The sequence below is a fragment of the Aspergillus costaricaensis genome (assembly GCF_003184835.1).
Source record: "Aspergillus costaricaensis CBS 115574 unplaced genomic scaffold BO79scaffold_13, whole genome shotgun sequence".
Classification (NCBI taxonomy): Eukaryota; Fungi; Ascomycota; class Eurotiomycetes; order Eurotiales; family Aspergillaceae; genus Aspergillus; species Aspergillus costaricensis.
Window position 1 is genome coordinate 472,721 of NW_020291813.1, and position 18,836 is coordinate 491,556.

Sequence of the window (18,836 nt, forward strand, 5' to 3'; positions counted from 1 at the left end):
CAAGTCATCGTCATCACTTCCCCTCCGCCAACATCATCACAGTTCGTATCCCGCCCAAACTAATCATAAAAGGGTCCCCAGTAGTAAGCTGGTAGTAATCGTGAACTACTAATTGTTGAGTGCCTCCCCGCCAGGAAAATCATTCTGCCTTTCATCCTTGCTGTTTGAGAAGACAGTAGTGAATCCTACCGTGCAGCACCACTAGCAACAACTCACTGAAATGGCAGCAGATTAATTCAAGGCCGGACTGAAGGAGTGGCTTGTTCATCGGTCTGCACTTACCTCTTCTGGCCAAGCAAGGCTGGTGGGTGTGGCTATGCTTGCATCTGACTGGCTGAACGGGCAAATTGCTTGGCCGGGGATTGTCCGCTGGGCCAATCACTCTCCCCAATACATACTCATCTAAGCGGAAATGGCAGTCATCATAAAATAAATTTCATCCACATAGTACAAAGTATCATTTTGTACCCTCTCCACTGAGTCCACCAGCCCGCTCATCGGGGGGTTGGCTTTTCTAGCGCCGGCGCGCAATCGTTCTTCATGGCTTCGATGGAGTTCCCCCTTTTCCCTTCCCTAGGTTCCCTTACCCCCCTCCTACCTTGCCCCAACGCGGTGGCAACTGTCTCTCTCGCGAACTGCACGTAGAGAAAGAGGGAAAAAGGAGGCTGTCGGGCCGATCGTCGTGGTTCTTGTCTTCTTCCCCTTTTGGGTATCGTCAAGGCAGCAAACCAGAAAGTCCGACACCAACTCTGACCCCTCGACGTCATGCACGGTTCATCATGTTCATGTCGATCCGGATGGATTTCCTGCGATGGGGTTCGACATTGGGATTTTCTTTTCTAGTGTTGCAGTACTTTGTACGGGTACACCCACACACACCTTGCCTCTTAACTTGCTTGCTTATTTACCCAGCTGAACTGCTGTGGCTCAGAAATTCATATTCAAGTTAAGCGTCGAACTTAAATTCTTCTAAATGTATTTCTAACGCAATCATGAGCCCACCGGCAATCTCCATATCAATCTACTTGACGTAGCTCACTACTGTACGAGTACTAGAATGTTGCGAGTGTAATCTGCATTGCTGAGATTAGGGAGTAGTTAGCAGGGTCGACGGTTGGTCCAGATTTAGTAGCAATCTACTCCATAAGCCAGCCAGCACTTACATACATACATACATACATACAGGGTAAATGTATCATGCATAGCGTGCAAGTGATCAGTAATGGCAAACAAACTATTTCTGCCACCTTACTAAGTAGTTCTTATCCATCACTTTTCAATGATGAAGCTATCCAATGAACATTGACCGACGGAAACATCAAAACCATATCCCAGCTGCTGATCCGATCAACTCCGGCTGGTTCCAACCTTTAAAGGGGGGTGTTTGGTTCCCTCCCTCCCCGAGGGGAAGAAAGGTGATATCATATTTTCCCCTGCATCTGATTATCGTGCACACCCCCTTGTATCAATGTCAATAGATTGACAGAAACCACCACAACGTACTAAGTACTGCTCACCCTTTCCCCCTCCCCCAGCACCGTAACACCAGTCTCATACTACTCTACTCCGCGGCTGTCCTGCAGGTTGTCCTGTCTGTTCGTTACCTTACTTGGTACTTCATTGCTGACCTGCCCGACCAAACCAAACTTGAAACATCATCTTTATACAAAGTACGGAGTACATGGCTATCTATTTACGTAGTGCAGTGAGAGAGAGTATAGTAGTTCACTTCATGTTCTGTGTGACAGAACGCCCACACCCATTTTGCCTGAGATTGGATAAGCCGGCCGTGTGATTGGCTGACAGACTGGCGGGTTCAGCTGCCCTCCCCGCCTTTCGCCGCTTCGATCCCAGCAGTCAGCCGGTATTGGTGGTATCAACTTATCGGCGGTGTCACTGTCACCTGCTTGTGCCGTTCGTCTTACTTACCGATCTTATGGAACCTTTTCCAGGGAAGTGAAGCGTACAGTAAGATGGGGAGAAAAAGCAAACTTGCATATTGCCCCTGCGGTGAACAAGTTGTATAGTAGATGATAGTTTTGAGTGGTTTCTGAGATAAGTTGTTCTGTGTCTACTGGCCGGGCACCTGATCTGTTTGTCTCTGCTGAGCTATGCTACGCTATGCTATGCTATGTTTTGCTACCCCTCGCCTCTCACAGCTTGGCTGCTCTCGGTGAACAGATCATGCATTGATGCTATGTAGAGGTACTAGCTGGGTGTGCTGTATCTATTTTCGGAAATTGTAGCCGGTCGGTGACCCGTGTAGTATTTCTTTGATTTAGAACAGAAAATGGAATCTTCATTGGTGGAGGTTGCCATGTCGGCTAGCTGAACGGCATCGACAGAAATAAGAAAAGATGTAGTAGTAGTTTTACACAACGAGACTGAGAATTGAGGGACTGCGCAGGAGAGATATCTAACAAAACCATGTTCATGATGCCGGAGCCGTTGTGGGAACCTCGATACCGTATGCCTCCTTGATTCTCTCCGCCCGTCTCTCGGCGTATCCAGGGCCATAGATACCTGTGTAACCGGGTTAGCAACCTCGTGGGTTCTCTTCCAGCGGACGGCCATCTGCCTCCAACAGAAGAAAGACGCACCTCGTCCCTCGCCCAATTCGGCAAGAGTCTGCTCTGCGGGGATTCTGTATGTCTTCCGGAGCTGTTCCCGACGCTCAAACTCGTCGATATCGGTGTTCTTCTTGTGGCCAAACAACGATCCACCGGTGTATTCGAAAGCGCCCGTGGCGGTGGCCAGAGCGACGCCGTAGCCCAGGAGGGCGGGGAATGTGCGAGCTGCGGACCTGTCAGAACCAATGTTTGATCAATTGAACGGTCGGATCGCGGGCAACAGACCTCGGAGACCCAGGATGGCGCCGGAGAAGAAACCTCCCAGAGCGACGTTCCAGTGGTCTTCCTTCTCACGAAGGTTGGCGGATGCGGTCTTCACGAATTCGTAGGTACCTCCCATGGCGGCTGGACGCGAAAATCGTTAGCAACCTATTGAATCCAGAACATATTCGCTAGGCGTCCACAATTGCATTCATACCGAAGATACCGACGGTACCACCGCTCCGGATGAACACGCCCAGCGGGCCGACGTTCTGTCTGGTGAGGGTGTTCTGGACGGCCGAGGCGAAAAGACCCGCTCCACCAGTGAGCATAGTGGTCTTCATCGATGCCGCGATCGCATCCTTGGGGTGGTAGTGCTCTTCGTGGTGCGGAGCCATGGTGGCGGTTGAGGAGCTGGGGATTAAGCTGTGGCTGTCACTCTCGAATGTCGTCCGGACGGAGATGAGATTCGATGAATTTGGGACCTCGCGCTTTCTGCCTCAACAGACCGCCTTCCCCAGGTTCCCAAGCTTTCCCAGTCCGTTTGACCAGAGCATCTGATCTATGCCCAAACCTCTTGATTTCCTCCCTTGGCGTGCGGGCATCATTCTCTGTCACCTCCTGCACGCTTGGTGGTTGTCTTCTATCATTTTTTAAAGCTGTTCGCGTTGAGAGTGGCGGGTCGTTCGCTGGGAACTTGCCGCCTGCTCTGCCTCACTTGCTGCAGTGACTCCCCGCTGTTACGACGATCTAACGGTCCAGCTTTCTGTTTCCAATAGAATCGAATGTGTTCGATACAATAACGTGGACCATCCCTGCAAGAGAGTCGCGTCGTTATCCTTCGTTTAATTTACAGACTTTATGTGAATAACCCCACAGATAGCTTTAAATTCCGTTTGCTAAGGTTCGCCGGCAACTGTGAGCTCATAAGGGCCTACCCATGTCGTCTCCGCAGAAGCCTGGTATGCATCACAGCCTCCTATAATCCGGATCACTTTCTCAGCGTCCTGGGCACCTGCAGAGAATGCGCAGTTGGACTAATAATTATCTCCTCTTCTTCTAGGCAAGACTGCCCCGCGTCTTGTGCAAGATATCCACGACTATGACCCTGTTCATCCTCCAGGCTCCGGCCGCAACCTGCTGTCGGAGGTCCCCCCGGTCTTCCCCGATCACTATATTGGACCATCAGAATTCATATCGCCTTCAGCATGCCGTCACACTTATGTGATCAAATCGAAACAAAGCTTCCTACCAAAACCAGAGCAGAGAAGCAGCTCATGCAACCCCACCAAAGTATCAGCGATATGCTCCAAGTGCCGATACCATCTGCAGCTGGTCGTGACGTCGACACCTGGGATCGGCAGTCAGAGTGTGCCGGGACACATACACCATCTGGTATATAAGTCAGGGAGGCAGAGAGGAGGTGCAACGGCAGAAGAAATCACACCCAAGGGCCAGGTGGCGGAGACCTTCCATTATGACTGCTCCTACCTCACTTGTCCAACGACAGTGTCCGTCAGGATTGTCTCTCCTGTGCTACATCCAGAATGGGTACAACTCTTGACCGATCCGCAGTTGCTGCAGCAGCGAGCAGATGAGGCGATTGCAACACATCCCGAGCGCCTGGAAGGGATAGCTCGGCCGCAGCCCATTAATGTCTTGGAAAACTTGCGCACATATATTATTAACGCCTTCAATCCCAGTCAACAAGGTAAATCCATATCAGCGATCAACAAGAGGTTCATGGCGTGCTTCGGTGTTGAAGGCAGGCCTTGCAAAGACCTGTTGGAATTCTTAGGTTTCTCTGTCAAGGTCCGTATATGCCTGCCGATTGCTGCGACATTGATACCTAACTCTACATAGAACGAAGGTTTCTGGGAGCCTCCGCGCCCCAACGCCTGGGCCGAAGTGCCCTACCAGGATCAACTCAAAATATTCCTCGATGATGTTCTACATGAGCTTGCTGTGCTCATCGAGCATAGGCCAGTACTTGAGAAGAAGGGCCACCAGGTGGAATTTTCATATCAAATAGCAAAGAATGACCTCTTGAGTGCCCTGGAAGCATTAGACTGTAGGTCAACCACCACTCTTTCAAAGGCTGCATGCTTACCAAGCTCCTGCAGACCAGAAGGCTCTCAATGTCGACTCATTCGAAATGCCCCCTGCTCCGTACGTGCTATACAGACTTGACCTGTTGACGTCGACTGACGAAGGTTTAGTTATTACGAAGATCTGGGCGTTGTGGAAGACATGTCTGCGCAATTGATTATTGAGGCGTTCAATCGCCAGGTTGCCGTAGACCCTGGTCGCATGCCCACATACCTGAAATGTCTCAAAGCGATAGGTAATCTTAGAGGGGGCTACGAAGCTGAAGCCATTGACCAGGCCGTTCAAGTGGCTTATGCCGACGGCAAATACACTGATGACGATGTGATCAATGCTTACAAGTACTTCGGTTTGACCCATGACGATCCGCGGCTTACCGAGGACAGCATCATTGGGACCTTCCATGCTTACTTGAGCTCCACCACCCAGGAGACAGAATCGCGCAGAGAACTGTGGAAGATTGGAGACAGCAGGCGCAGTGAGCGCATAAAGTCAGCGGCCGAAGATAGTGAGATCTCCCACAGCGAGCGTTCGAGATCTGCAGCTAACAGGGCAAAGGAGTGGCAACTGTTGAGCAAGCGCAAGTTTACCTTGGTGTGAGCGAGGAGACAAGCGATGACTTCATCATGGCCATGTATACAGCTAAGGTAAACGCCGCCAATTACTAATCCATGTAAATGTGCGCTGATGTCCTTTTCAGGTCAATGACACACCATCAAGCCGGGATCTTGCGCGCCGTGCCGTTGAATTTATTGCGGAGGCGCGGAAATCGGATGCTCTTCGACACTTCGTCAGAACTGGCGAGATGACAGCGGGTGAAATGGATATCGGGGATGCCTACCGGCTTCTCCAAATTCCTGATCGTACCGTTGACGATGGAGCAATTATGGCGGCTTATACGATATGCGTCGATGAAGCCCCGGGACAAGCTGAGACGTACAATCAAGCATTGCGCATAATTGCCAAAGACAAGAATAGCACGCTGCTGGGAAGTATGGTTTCTGATGATACAAAGCCGGACCGTAATATGTCGGAATGGCCCGTTGGATTGCAGAACATCGGCAACACATGCTACCTCAATAGTCTGCTACAATTCTATTTCTCTGTCCGCCCATACAGGGAGATGGTCTTGGATTTTGAGAGTTTCAAGATGGACTTGACTGATGAGAGCCTGAGTAAAAAACAGGTGGGATCACGCAAGGTCTCTAAGAAGGAGGTCGAACGTTCACAAAGGTGTAAGTGCGCTGTATTTCACTTGTATGACCGTAAAACTAACGCAGATTCTATGTAGTTCTCAGAGAATTAAGGACACTTTTTTCCGACATGATTACTTCCCCATCCTCTCATGTCACACCGGGCCAGGAGTTGGCGCGGTTGACATTGATCAGTCCTTCTAACGAAGCAGCGATACGTCGTCGGTCTACAATCTCCGCGTACAGGCCCGCAGGTGCCCTAGGTGAAATCAACGGCATGCCGGTACTAGGACCTCTTGGGCCGCCGCAACCGATTCCGGAGAAGGAAGTGGAGAAAGAAGCGGAGAACCAGACGGCTACCGAAAGCGAGGGTGTCAAGCGCTCGACAGTTAGCGATGTCGATAGCGAGGCCACACTTGTCTCTGATGGTGTCAAGAATGACATTAAATCTCCTCCGATTGACGATAAAGAGAACGAACCTCCGGCTGATCTGGACTTGAAAGACGTGCAGGATGAGCCTAGATCTGATTCCGCCGAAGTAGGGTCCCCCGGCGATACAACACCCATAGACAATGTCGAACCTTCCAATCGACCACCGCCAGTGCCTCCGCGACCCACCCCACAAGTCGACCCCCAGAAGCAGCTTATAGAAGAGGTAGAGATCGGAGCGCAGCAGGATGTGACGGAGGTTATCAACAACGTGCTTTTCCAGAGCCAATGTGCTATCCGGCCCATTGCTCATTCTCCGGAGGGCGAGCAAATTGATCAAGTGAAAGAGTAAGTCAGGAGCCGTCTGGGCACGAATATCCCATGACTGACTGCCCTGACTATAGTCTGTTCTACGGCAGAACTCGATCTTATATTGCCTCAGAAAAAGGCGTGCGGTCCAAAGAAGAGTGGTGGTGTGACATCAAAATCGATGTTGCAACTGGCCCTCGTGACATTTATGCAGCTATTGACGGTGCCTTTGACGTACAGAAGGTGAATGTAGAGAACTCGGTGGCTGAGCAGTACGGTGCTATCAGCAAGCTCCCGCCAGTGCTTCAGATTCAGGTTCAGCGTGTCCAGTTTGACCCCGCAACGAAGCGCTCATTCAAGTCCACTCACCATCTCGGATTGAAGGAGACGATTTATCTTGACCGATATATGGACTCGCAGCAACCGCAGTTCCTGGAGCGGCGACAGCAGTGCTGGCAATGGAAGAACTCGCTCAGAGAGCTTGAGGCGCGCCGTGCGGAGTTACTGCGTCAAGTGGTAGGTTGCGCCCGCATCGCTTGTTGTGGGCCCAGACATCTAATTCATAATCTAGGATTCCGACGGCATGGATACGGCGGGTTTGCTCAACGGCGCTAAGGAAGTACTCGAAGACTTGGCAGCTATGAGAGAAGAGCCTGATTATGCAGAGGACGCGATCGATTTTGACACGCAAATAATCACCGAGGTTGATCAGCTTTCTCAGATAGCAAAGGCTGACTTGAACTGTGCGTCCGCGCTTCCCAAGTTTTGGCCTCTGGTATGCAGGCGCTAACTCGAAACAGATATCGAAAACCAAATCCAGGAGACCCAGAACAAGATCACCGCTCAGTTTGCCGACTACAAGTACCTGGCTTATCGCCTGTATGCCGTTTTCGTCCACCACGGATCGGTCTCCTTCGGCCACTACTACATTTACATCTTCGACTTTGAACGGAACGTCTGGAGGAAATACAATGACAACTATGTCACCGAAGTAAACGACCTGGATGAGATCTTCAAGGACGAGGGGCAGTCCAACCCGCCCACGCCATACTTCCTGGTATACGTCAACGACACGATGAAGGATCGGCTCGCCGACCCGGTCTGCAGGGAAATCTTGGAAGAATCCACGGCGAATGCCAATGAAGATGTGGACATGAATCCACCAGCGTACGACGAGATCTGGACAGACCAGGGCGGATCAGGTACGGTAGTCGATCACCCCATGACGGAGGCTAAAGACGATGCCAATGCAGGATCCGGCAAGACTGCCTGGGGTTGGCCACCGAAGACAAGCACTGACTTAGACCATGTAAAGTGGTAGGCTCAGAGGTCAAGCCGCCGGTCCGAGACTCGACGTCAAATCCACTCAAACGCAAGGGCCTGGGCGACGATGGAGGCTAAATTCATACTAGGCCTAGACTTCTAGGGGACGCCTACAGTTCAGCTATAGAGGTAAATTGCAGGACTGGACATCATGACCGAGCAAAGACTTTAGAGCTGGATGATATGAGGCGGGGAAGACTGCGAGAATACAGGCTATTCTTGTAGTTATATTGATGTTCCGTTTGGTTTGTGCGGGCGTGTAACTTTTCTGACGATATCCTTTGTGCATGCGCTAGCGGAGATGTTGTCATGATTTCCTGTACATAGCAGGTGATGTCCTCCATCATGATATTCGATGATAATGTACCATGTCATTTTCTGCCTTGTATCCTTCTCAGATCGAATCAACCTAATTTACTTATCTATGCTGCAGTGACAGTCAATTTAGTCATGACTTCGGCGGCGGGTCCGAAGCGGGCCGCGGATCGGGATCGGAACGACAGTCGGCAGCACAAGTGGGGGAGAAACTGCCCTGCAGGCTGAATGACCGTCGCATGTCTGTGCATAAGACTTGAGGCCATTGCACCAGAAGACCTTAGAGAAGTGACTGGATGAGAGTTACCGGTTCAGTGGAAAATGAACATCTACATTTCCATCATTGAGGTACACAAAATAGACTAACCCAAGGGGTCGGATCTCCTCAGTATATAGATTATGCATTGAGAGCACAAGTGCGGGGAGAATTCCGGGGAAGGCGGCATGGCGGCTGGCGTTCCGCAACTCCGCATGTGGCCGTACTTATCCATTCCTCATATAACCTCCTCTTCTCCGCTTCCTTCATGTTCCTCTGATACCTTCATTCTTCCTTCTTGTGTCTCGGGAGTGATTGTCAACTCTGGACCCTAACGGCTTTGCGCAACTTGACTGCCAACTGTAACCATCGAAGCTACATACATATATACCTCTACTCGTGGTCCATCATGCCGTCACAAGTGGCGACATGTCTGCGCCTGGCGCGGCAGTTCTCTGCTGATCCCAGCAAGGTAAGCATCTTTGTGTCACCAAATGTGACTAGATTGGAAATGATAGTTCTGACATATGCATTTACTCCAGCACCAACGATTCCTCGCACGTGCTTTCTCTAGCAGTATTCGTCGACCTGAGATCAACAAGGTTGTGTCTTCCGCAGACATCGCAATCAAGGATATGAAGTCCAACTCGACATTATTGGCCGGTGGCTTTGGTCTCTCCGGTGTACCAGACACACTGATTAGCGCGGTGCGCGCGAATCCCTCCATTACGGGACTGACAGTCGTCAGTAACAACGCTGGTGTCGACGGAGCGGGTCTTGGTCTTCTTCTCCAGTCTAAGCAAATCAAGAAGATGATTGCTAGCTATGTGGGAGAGAACAAGACCTTTGAGCGCATGTACCTGACCGGAGAGATCGAGCTCGAGTTGACTCCTCAGGGTACCTTGGCGGAACGTTGTCGTGCCGGTGGTGCGGGCATCCCGGCTTTCTACACCCCTGCCGCCTGTGGTACCGTTGTGCAGACGGGCGAGTTGCCTCTGAAGCATAATTCCGACGGAACTGTCGCGCTCTACAGTGAGCCTAGGGATGTCAAGGTCTTCGATAAGAAGAGTTACGTCATGGAGGAAGCGATCAAGGGTGACTATGCGTTTGTCAAGGCCTGGAAGGCTGATAAGCTGGGTAACTGCCAGTTCCGCTATGCTGCGGCCAACTTTAATGGCGCAATGGGCCGCAATGCGAAGATGACGATCGTCGAGGCTGAGCATATTGTTGAGCCGGGCGAGATTGAGCCCGCTGCTATTCATCTGCCGGGCATCTATGTCAAGCGGGTGATTCAGAGCACAGCCCCCAAGAACATCGAAAAGTATACCTTTGCCAAGGAAGAGGGCGAGGAGGCGGCTGCCCTGGGTAAGGGTGATACTGCTGCTAAGCGCGAACGCATCGTTCGTCGTGCGGCGAAGGAGTTCAAGAACGGGATGTACGCGAACTTGGGCATTGGCATGCCCATGCTGGCGCCTAACTTTGTCGATCCCTCTGTAGAGGTCATGCTGCAGTCTGAGAACGGCATCCTGGGTCTGGGTCCGTACCCTCAGAAGGGACAGGAGGATGCCGATCTCATCAACGCTGGCAAGGAGACGGTCACGCTGCTGCCTGGAGCTGCTTGCTTCGGTAGCGAAGAGTCCTTCGGTATGATCCGCTCGGGACGGATCGATCTGACTATTCTGGGCGCGATGCAAGTCAGTGCCCGAGGTGATTTGGCAAACTGTAAGTGGTCCTTGTATAATTGTTCTTTGGGTGTCTGGTTGACAATGTTTGTTAGGGATGCTGCCTGGCAAGATCAAGGGCTTCGGTGGAGCTATGGACCTCGTCTCGAACCCCTCCGCCACCAAGGTGGTGGTGACCATGGAGCACACGGATAAGAAGGGCGGTCCGAAGATCGTGAAGCAGTGCGAATTCCCCTTGACCGGAAAGACGTGCGTCAGCCGAATCATCACCGAGCTCTGCGTATTCGACGTCGACTTTACGGATGGACTGACGCTGGTTGAGCTGGCCGATGGAGTCACCGTGGATGAGGTGCGGAGCAAGACGGAGGCACCATTCAAGGTGGCTGATGATGTCAAGCCGATGCTGTAGATCTGATTGACATGATGATCCTCACTGCAAATATGTATAACTCGGCGTTGTCAATCGACAACTGACCTGACTCCCCAAACACACCATATATACCACGCTGTATCCAAATTAATGCCATTGAACAGATACCAATTTCTTCACCCAAAGATTACACTATATATACAAGGTCGTAAAGTACAGAACCCGAACCAGAACCAGAGCCACTTTTTATAATCCCTTCTTCACCCATGCCATCCCATAGTACTAATACAACACAACACCATAAGAAAATATGGCCACTACCACCACTCCCCTCCCCTCCCCAATAGCCCTCTAAACCCCAAAGACAGACAAACTACCTCAACCTCAACAATCCACCCAACCTCTTCTTCAACCTTCCCATCCAGTCCCGGTCCGGCGCCTCATCGAACTCCCGGATCACATTATCGTAATGGTCCGGGTTACTCGCCGGCCTGCGCAACCTCGGCGACAGGGGGTAGCGTCTTGCGTAGCGGTCTTCGAGGAGTGAGGAAAGAGCGTTGAGGGATTTCTCGTCGATGTTGACTTTTTGTAATTGGCCTTCTTGTTGAGGCTGTTTCTGAGAGGTGGGTTCGGTGGATGAGGGTTGGAGGCAGGCTTGGAGGTAGTTCTGGACGGACACGGAGGAGGGGCGCACTTTGTCGGTTGGCCAGTGTTTGAGGAGGGTGGTGATTCGTTGCTGTGGTTGGTGTTTAGTAAGTTGGGATGCAGAAGAGGTGGGATTGAAGAGGGTTTGGGTTGAGGTGGTGAGGATCGACGTACTGTGTTGGATGCCATGATGGGATATCTGTGTGTGAGGTTCGTGTGATTTTAGCGTGAGTGATAGGGGCGACAGGATGGTGAATGAGAGAAGCGCTGGAGAGATACTGTTCGAGATCTATCTAGATGTCTGTAGATGCTCGAAAAACAGCGGAACTGCCTGAGGCGGCAAGGCGGTCACGGGCGCGGCAATCCGGAGGCGGCAATCCGGCTCAGCCACCGCATGCTGATTGATGCTGCTGATGCTGCTGCCTTATTGCCTGACCTGGACTTCTCTCTCTCTCCTCTCGTCATCTCCAGCTGATCGTCTCCTTCCCATCTCCTTTGAATCTCCCCCCTCAAAGTCCCATCCACGTTCTTTGCGCCTCCTTTTATTGCCCCTCTTCTAATACCTACTTTCGACGCCGTTGATTTCTTTTGTTTCGTCCCCACCGTCCTTTACTCCGCTCTTTCCCGGTTTCCCGCTCGCTCAGCTCGTCATGAGCTCGCAGCGTTATCAACGGGTATGAGGCACCCACGTTCTTTGATAGAAGCCGTCGGGTTCGGCATTTGGATGTCAGAAAAACAAAGTACTGATCTTTCTGCTTAGGTTAACGCCCGTGATGAAGACGACGATGATACCCCCCAGTCACACTCCTCTATCCCTCTCCGACCGACACCTTCCTCCCCGCCTCCCTCATTCCACTCTCGTTCCTCCTCCCCATCATCGAGACGCCTACTCCACGACGATCCCCACAGAGACCATGCAGACCAAACCCTGGCAGATGCGTTCGGTGATGGCAGCGATTCCGAGTCTGATGAAGAGCCCGACGATCGTCAGCGCTTAATGCGGGCTCAGCCGGATTCCCGCCCGGTGGCGGACACCAGCAGCGCCGCTGCGGCTGCGTCTTCTTCTTCAAGCGGTTCAGAGCAACAGTCTGGCGACTCGCGCATCGGTGGAAGCCTTCCTCGACGGCAAACGATTCTGCCATCTTTCAGTACCCCCAGTTCGGGAGCGAGTCGGGTGATCAGTTCGTCGAACGATGGTGTCTTTGCTAATCTGGCGGCTAAGCCGGAGCGCGGGGAAAAGAATGAGGATTTGCCTCCGGTAGGTTGACTTATTGTGAGATTTGCGATGGGATGATGGTTGCTGATGATGTGCTGTTTGATAGTCCTACGAGGAGGCCGCCGCAGATGCTACACCGCCGTATTGGGAGACGACAATTCTCGCACCAGGTATCTCTTCGGACGAAGTGTTTGTGGATGGATTGCCGGTTGGATCGATTTTCTCGTTTGTCTGGAATGCCATGATCTCCATGTCGTTCCAGTTGGTTGGATTCCTCTTGACCTACTTGCTTCACACAACGCACGCAGCCAAAAACGGTAGCCGGGCTGGTCTTGGCCTCACGCTGGTGCAGTATGGTTTCTACATGAAGGGTGGCAGTGAGTCGAAAGGATCGGATGAAGGAGGCGCCGATTACGTGACACCCCCGGACCCGAACAGTCATAACTTCGATCCGAATAATGTCGATGGTGGTGCGGGTGGTGATGGCGGAGGCGGAGCCGTGTCCTCTATCACCACGAGCGAATGGATTTCATACGTCTTGATGATTGTCGGGTGGTTCATTCTGATTCGAGCTATCAGCGATTTCCTGCGGGCACGCCGTCACGAGCAGCTGGTGTTACAGAGTCCTGAGCGTGGGCTTAGCGTTCCTGTCATTGCAGAGGGCGAGCGATCGGAGACAGTTGTCTAGGGAATATGGGAATCTTGGTCTGGTCTGGGTACAGTTCACTTGGGAGCATTCGGAGTTCATTTTCCTTCCTTTGCACGATTTCGTTATTCTTATAATCGGCCCTACGATCCAGTTGTAGGATGGATGGGAGCCTGCAGAGCATTGGTAGCCTATCGTTGACCGGGTTCATCTTTTCGTTATTTCCTTTCTTCTTCTTTTTCTCCTACCATTTACACATCATGGTCGGTTCCAGCTATTGCACGAGTTACCGGGCCTGTAGTCTAGAATACCTTGTTATCTTGTTTGCGAGATACCTTTGGCAAGTGAATCCAAGTGGAAACAATTCGACTTTCATCTCTTTCACTCCTTGTTGTTCTGTACAACTTTCCTAGTAGTAAACAGTGAGACATTTGGGCCAATTGGGAGTTGCCTCGTTCCGATTTGCCTTCAGCAGGCAGCCTTATTTTCGGGACCCTTGAATGGAAGCATCGCCGCTGAAGATCGTCCGCCCTGCGACTGGGGATGTTCCCCGTCGCCCCGGTGTGCCTGTTTCTCAATAAGTACTCTCAGACTATTGTTCTGCTTGAGCTTGCTGCCCGATGCTGATCGTCTTGGCGGTCTCTCCGGTTTCTCCGCGTTGATCTTCTTGTCTTCCGCTCTCCTTCTTCCCCTTCCTTTCTTGACTTTCCCCTTTCTATTATCACAAGTGGTTACCTCTCGCTCTTGTTCTCCTCATGTTCATTTTCTATCCAGTCAAATTCACCTCTCCGTGACATCTCCCCCGCCTCTCTCTCCATGACCAAGGTTGACGCCGCGGGGGATGGGGATTCCGCCCCGATGGCCGCCTCGCCGCCGAGTCTCCCCAAAGCCCCCGTCGAGGCTCGCTCGCTGTCTTCCATCACCGCAATTGCCTCCAATCCCCCTGCCTATCCGCGCAATCCTGCTCAGAAGAAGTTGGATCCGTTAGTGCTGTATATTGTGCGGGTCCCAGGCAGTCGAGGTATGTCGCTTACCTGCCATTCCGATCGCTCAGGAATGCCCCGCAGAAGCGGTGGCACCAAACATGCATATGATAGATCAACTGACCCTTGTTTTCTTCCGTCCTCTAGATGTATTCCTTACCCCCTTGAAACCTGCTACCAAGTCTAGCGTCTCTGCCGAAGCCATCAATTCCTCTCTATATTATTTGCACGTTGCCACGCCCGAGGATGACGTCCTGCTACAGGAATATGAGCAGGAGCGCGAAGAGGAGGCTAGGTTGCGGAAAGAAGCCCTTGGAGACGAGGCGGAGGCTTCTCTGCCTTCGCGCGAGTTTGCGCGATTGAACAATGTCCGGCGCAAGCCTGTTCCTGGCGCGGGCGCACCCAAGGTCGATGCGACCGCTCCTCCTCCTCCTGCGCGCCCTCGCCCAACTTCCTGGCAGTCGCAGGGAGCGCCGTCGCCGTTGAATCCAGATCTGCAGCGCCCTGCCCTGCCTCCTCGTCCGAGTTTCCAGGGCCCTGCTCATGCAAACGATTACAACCCTGTCACCCCGCCTTTCGCGCCGGTCAATCGCGACCCCGTCCTCGAGTCCGCGCCGCTTGACGATCCCATGGCTGCGCGCCCTTCGCGGCCACTGCCTGCTGTTCCGAGAGAAGAGCCCGTGCTGGGACCGCCTCTAGACCCGCTGCCGGCGAAGAGGGCCAATCGGTGGAGCACTGCGCTGTCAGGGTATCTGGCAAAGGGCCAGGAAACGTGGAAGGAGAAATATGATGCCATGTCTGGAGGTCGGGCAAGTCTGGATTCAAGACGACCCCCGGTTAGACCGCATTCCGCTCATGGAAGTCCATCACATTCGTTTCTGGGGTCGCCCTCTAGAAGCCCAGCGAGAAGTCCTGCCAGAAGTCCGGGCCAGTCCCCTCGCCAGAGGCCGCATGACAGAGTGGTGCCTGATCGTCCGGGATTCCATATCACCTTGATACGTCGCGATCCTACGCATGGCAGTCAGTGGAATGTTGCGACCATGTCAACGCCCCGGATGGATGGTGGGCCTATAGACATCGATATCCTTACCCCGGGGTATAATCGATTCACGGCGCAGAACGAGCCGCTCTCCCTTGCGAGTCTGGGGATAAACCTCCCAGGCGGCCAGTCCATCTCGTTCTCGTCGTCCAAACACCCGTTGGCTGATTTGGCTGATCTTCCACTTCCTACTTCCGTCCCCAATGAGCCCCCTCAACCCCGACGATTCCACCGCAAGCTCTGCGTCTCAAGACCATACTTTCAAGAAGAGCCGCGAGGCTCCTTGGACCTTCCGGGTCGTCCATCCCTGGACAGCACTGCCAGTGGCAGTCCCACGAAACCGCATGCCCCTCCTCACTCCAAGCTGAAGAGCGGCTATTACACCTTCAACTCACCTTGGAATGGCATCTGCACGTTTACAACGAGCGTCAACGGCCGCAGCCTTAAATGCAAACACATGATACCCACCCCTGGCTTCCCCAACGCCAGCAGCCACCATCACCACCCGACATCCACGCCTGAACCCCCTGCCATCACTGTCGCCGAGATCCGCTTCAACACGCCCTTTCGAACCGGCCACCTTCACCAGCCCACTCCCACTTACGCACCCTATCATCCTACCTCGCCCCCAACGGACTCCTACCTCTCCTCTCCGCAAACTCCTACCTCCGCAAACCCTTCCTCGAAACGCGACTCTCTCGCCCGCCTCCTCAACCCGAACAAGTATACGCGACCTCGCGCTCGCTCCGGGGCCAGTATCACCTCCATCGGCGATAACATCGGCCCCAGCCACCACACACGGAACCCCTCAAATAGCAGCACGAGCAGCGGGGCCGGGGATCTCGAAGAGCGCGAGAAATCAGGGCTTTTGCGCCGGCCACCGAGTGAGGACCGTCTGGATCTTTCTCTTGCACGGGAGCGCGCAGGCGGAGGGTTACGGGGGAAGTCTGCGAAATTGGGTAAGCTGATTATCGAAGATGAGGGTATCAAGATGTTGGATCTGGTTGTTGCTGCTTGTATGTCTGTTTATGCAGTGAGTTGCTAGACATTGGTTTGACTGCATATGGCATGATTAATCTTTTGGTTATATCCTGGGATATGTTCGAGTTGTGATTGTGATATGATATGATATACTATTGATGTTTTGGGCATTTGAGCGATATGCATTTGATGATATGTAACTGCAATTGATATACTGATATACCTTGAATATGAAGCTGAAGCTGAAGCTGCTATAGCACTATCCTCTGATAGACATCAGGAAAATCACAGTAGCATGATAGTACCTACCCTCCCCCCTCCCCCCTCCCCCTAGGAAAGACCAGTACCTCCCAAGCTAGTAGCTACTACGTAGCTAGTAAACCAGCCATCCCACTCCCACATTCCCAATTACTAAACACTTACAAAATAGAATCATCTACACCACCAACCCCCCCTCCCCCTTCGCAAACCCACCACCGATCAGGTAACCACATTACCATCTCATTCTCCTCAATTCCATATCCCTGCCCAACACAAAGTAAAAAACCCCTCACCAAATACTCATAACCCTCCAATCAAACCCCACGCAAAATAAGCAGAGAAGCTAGGCTAGCTAGCAAGCACGTCTCAGAATACGAACATTCCCCCCATATCTCCAACCCACTCATGTACTTCTCCTTACAGTATGCACCAATCAGACCATCTCCATTAGTTGAAACAAGCAAAATGTAAGCATCTCCGAAGAAAAAGCAAATGTCAACCCCGAATGCAATGCCGAGCTCAGCCCCAGCGCCAGCCCCGGTGAAGGTAAGTGAAGCAGTCAATCACAAGGAAGCATTAGATGGCCCATTTTCGGACTGACTCTCCTGTCTAGGTAAGTATGCACGTAGTATACTCCGCTTTTGTTTGTAATTAGGCGGATTGGATTGGATGGGAGGTTCAGCTGATGAGCAGCAAGTAGACTAGTAGCACAAGGGTAGGATAGTATGATGTGTGTGAGATGAGATGAGAGGGTGTAGATCCACCCACTTACTTACCTTACTTACTTTGCAGAGAATCTGCAGGTTTAGTTTCGACTTAGTTGGGGGTTTGGGCCAGTTATGTTTCTTGGGATTATTGATGACCGTGCAGGAGGGGGTATTAGGTGGGATGTTATTGGTTAGTGGTGTTGGATGCTGGGTACTTAGGGATGAGGGGATGGATCATGATGCAGGTTAGGTACATATGTACGTGTATGGAGTAAGTACTTGGGATGGGATCACTGGGTGTTAGTGGGGTTTTTGTTGGGTCAGCTGGGTTGGGGTCGTGTTCTGCTTGTCGGTCTGGCAGGCTTGTGAGTCATTGTGCTTTGTGAGGATCTTGAGGTGGTTTATTGTGTGTGTGTGTGTGTGTCTAATAGTATTCTTGTAGCTGGATATCTGTAGGTATAGGTATAGGTATAGTATACAAAGTACATCTATGAACTGTGCGTACATAGCATATAAATGTATGTAAATGAAATAATACTAACATTCAGAAATAGTAGCAAACAAAGCAAATTAGTGTCGATGATTAGCGTCAACCACATGCAAATACTTTCCCCCCTCCACCCCCCTATGACATAATAAAATCCATTGTCTAGCATCCCACGAGACACTAAAAAACTAAAAATCAAAGGTTAGCGCGCCAGTGAGAAAAATCCTCGGTCATGGCGAATAGTAAATATCGAATGATGAAAAGGGTATGGTCGTCCGATGATCATTACGTCTTGGCGCGTATTGGGGGGTTTAGTTACGGTATTGTTTGGGAATTACTTGTTTTGTTTACGGGTTTGTGAACGGGTTAGATACGTATGTTTGGGAGGGTGACTGGGTGTATTTGAGGACTGTTTTTGTAAATGGAATGGAAGTATGCTTTCTTTTTTGATTATAGGGTAGTTGCAGGGGTCTCCGAGGGTTATAGAGGGCTCTGTGTACTTTACAGGTTAGGTGATGGTGGTGTGTGAAGGGCATCTCATGTGTGATTTCATTAAGAATCTCTGTATGCACACCATGTTTAGCGGCCAAGTTACATTTATTGTACTATCATTATGTGAAGTCCTTAGATAAAAACAATAACAGTGATACTCAATGGTAATATCACCGTTGAGAATGTCAGCTCAAGATGAAGATAGATTAGATGCTCTTGCATCTTCTGATTAGATTAGATCCAAACCCAGCTCTATCTTGCGAGCCCACTCCATGCCAAACTCCGCAGCATGGAGTTAACTCGGCTAAAACCTCATGCAGTTGCAGTATGCACCATGCAGTGCGCACAGCTTCCCTAGTCTAGGCCGAATTAATATCCACAGCATAGCTGGCATAGCTGGCATGGCTGGCATGGCATGGCATGAGCACTTGAGTGGATCTCCTGTCCCGCTCATTACAAATCTACCCTGGTTGAGGAATTACTTCGCACACATTAATATTTACTGCATGGTCAAGCATAACATAGCATATTATTTATCTAGAGAACATGAACATTGTCCCTGACT

The 18,836-nt window shown here is 51.5% G+C and overlaps 6 protein-coding genes across 6 annotated transcripts; 4 read left to right on the forward strand and 2 right to left on the reverse strand.

The window, feature by feature from the left end:
- Positions 1 to 2,300: 2,300 nt before the first annotated feature.
- On the reverse strand, positions 2,301 to 3,263 carry BO79DRAFT_172017 (NADH-ubiquinone oxidoreductase 213 kDa subunit). Its single transcript, XM_025679612.1, has 4 exons — positions 3,049 to 3,263; positions 2,856 to 2,975; positions 2,601 to 2,795; positions 2,301 to 2,523 (listed from the first exon to the last, which is right to left on the reverse strand). The coding sequence occupies exons 1-4, from the start codon at positions 3,227 to 3,229 to the stop codon at positions 2,432 to 2,434; spliced, it is 588 nt and encodes a 195-aa protein (XP_025540394.1). The 5' UTR covers positions 3,230 to 3,263; the 3' UTR covers positions 2,301 to 2,431.
- A 272-nt stretch (positions 3,264 to 3,535) lies between these two features.
- Positions 3,536 to 8,269, forward strand: BO79DRAFT_237286 (ubiquitin-specific protease UBP2; the record flags this gene model as incomplete). The annotated part of the gene is made up of 12 exons (XM_025684676.1): positions 3,536 to 3,793; positions 3,895 to 4,643; positions 4,695 to 4,902; positions 4,955 to 5,000; positions 5,051 to 5,445; positions 5,496 to 5,584; positions 5,638 to 6,172; positions 6,229 to 6,907; positions 6,964 to 7,384; positions 7,440 to 7,611; positions 7,669 to 8,142; positions 8,190 to 8,269. The coding sequence occupies exons 1-12, from the start codon at positions 3,772 to 3,774 to the stop codon at positions 8,267 to 8,269; spliced, it is 3,870 nt and encodes a 1,289-aa protein (XP_025540395.1). The 5' UTR covers positions 3,536 to 3,771.
- Positions 8,270 to 9,052: 783 nt separating this feature from the next.
- On the forward strand, positions 9,053 to 10,991 carry BO79DRAFT_172023 (3-oxoacid CoA-transferase). The gene is made up of 3 exons (XM_025679613.1): positions 9,053 to 9,234; positions 9,305 to 10,484; positions 10,540 to 10,991. The coding sequence occupies exons 1-3, from the start codon at positions 9,172 to 9,174 to the stop codon at positions 10,851 to 10,853; spliced, it is 1,557 nt and encodes a 518-aa protein (XP_025540396.1). The 5' UTR covers positions 9,053 to 9,171; the 3' UTR covers positions 10,854 to 10,991.
- A 196-nt stretch (positions 10,992 to 11,187) lies between these two features.
- On the reverse strand, positions 11,188 to 11,726 carry BO79DRAFT_193768 (ubiquinol-cytochrome c reductase complex assembly factor 2; the record flags this gene model as incomplete). The annotated part of the gene is made up of 2 exons (XM_025681001.1): positions 11,634 to 11,726; positions 11,188 to 11,550 (listed from the first exon to the last, which is right to left on the reverse strand). The coding sequence occupies exons 1-2, from the start codon at positions 11,646 to 11,648 to the stop codon at positions 11,188 to 11,190; spliced, it is 378 nt and encodes a 125-aa protein (XP_025540397.1). The 5' UTR covers positions 11,649 to 11,726.
- A 207-nt stretch (positions 11,727 to 11,933) lies between these two features.
- BO79DRAFT_245008 (metal homeostatis BSD2 family protein) lies at positions 11,934 to 13,676 on the forward strand. The gene is made up of 3 exons (XM_025685430.1): positions 11,934 to 12,133; positions 12,220 to 12,717; positions 12,782 to 13,676. Exons 1-3 carry the CDS (start codon positions 12,110 to 12,112, stop codon positions 13,361 to 13,363), a joined length of 1,104 nt encoding a protein of 367 aa, XP_025540398.1. The 5' UTR covers positions 11,934 to 12,109; the 3' UTR covers positions 13,364 to 13,676.
- A 190-nt stretch (positions 13,677 to 13,866) lies between these two features.
- BO79DRAFT_172033 (uncharacterized protein) lies at positions 13,867 to 16,557 on the forward strand. Its single transcript, XM_025679614.1, has 2 exons — positions 13,867 to 14,342; positions 14,452 to 16,557. Exons 1-2 carry the CDS (start codon positions 14,138 to 14,140, stop codon positions 16,386 to 16,388), a joined length of 2,142 nt encoding a protein of 713 aa, XP_025540399.1. The 5' UTR covers positions 13,867 to 14,137; the 3' UTR covers positions 16,389 to 16,557.
- Positions 16,558 to 18,836: the final 2,279 nt, after the last annotated feature.

Coding starts and splice junctions, on each gene's coding strand:
- BO79DRAFT_172017 (XM_025679612.1), bottom strand. CDS start 3,229: ATGGCTCCGCACCACGAAGAGCACTACCACCCCAAGGATGCGATCGCG. Junction 2,796..2,855: donor CGCCATCCTGGGTCTCCGAG/GTCTGTTGCCCG, acceptor ACAGGTCCGCAG/CTCGCACATTCCCCGCCCTC. Junction 2,524..2,600: donor CGAATTGGGCGAGGGACGAG/GTGCGTCTTTCT, acceptor CCGGTTACACAG/GTATCTATGGCCCTGGATAC.
- BO79DRAFT_172023 (XM_025679613.1), top strand. CDS start 9,172: ATGCCGTCACAAGTGGCGACATGTCTGCGCCTGGCGCGGCAGTTCTCT. Junction 9,235..9,304: donor TCTCTGCTGATCCCAGCAAG/GTAAGCATCTTT, acceptor CATTTACTCCAG/CACCAACGATTCCTCGCACG. Junction 10,485..10,539: donor CCGAGGTGATTTGGCAAACT/GTAAGTGGTCCT, acceptor AATGTTTGTTAG/GGATGCTGCCTGGCAAGATC.
- BO79DRAFT_245008 (XM_025685430.1), top strand. CDS start 12,110: ATGAGCTCGCAGCGTTATCAACGG. Junction 12,134..12,219: donor GCTCGCAGCGTTATCAACGG/GTATGAGGCACC, acceptor CTTTCTGCTTAG/GTTAACGCCCGTGATGAAGA. Junction 12,718..12,781: donor AGAATGAGGATTTGCCTCCG/GTAGGTTGACTT, acceptor GCTGTTTGATAG/TCCTACGAGGAGGCCGCCGC.
- BO79DRAFT_172033 (XM_025679614.1), top strand. CDS start 14,138: ATGACCAAGGTTGACGCCGCGGGGGATGGGGATTCCGCCCCGATGGCC. Junction 14,343..14,451: donor GCGGGTCCCAGGCAGTCGAG/GTATGTCGCTTA, acceptor TCCGTCCTCTAG/ATGTATTCCTTACCCCCTTG.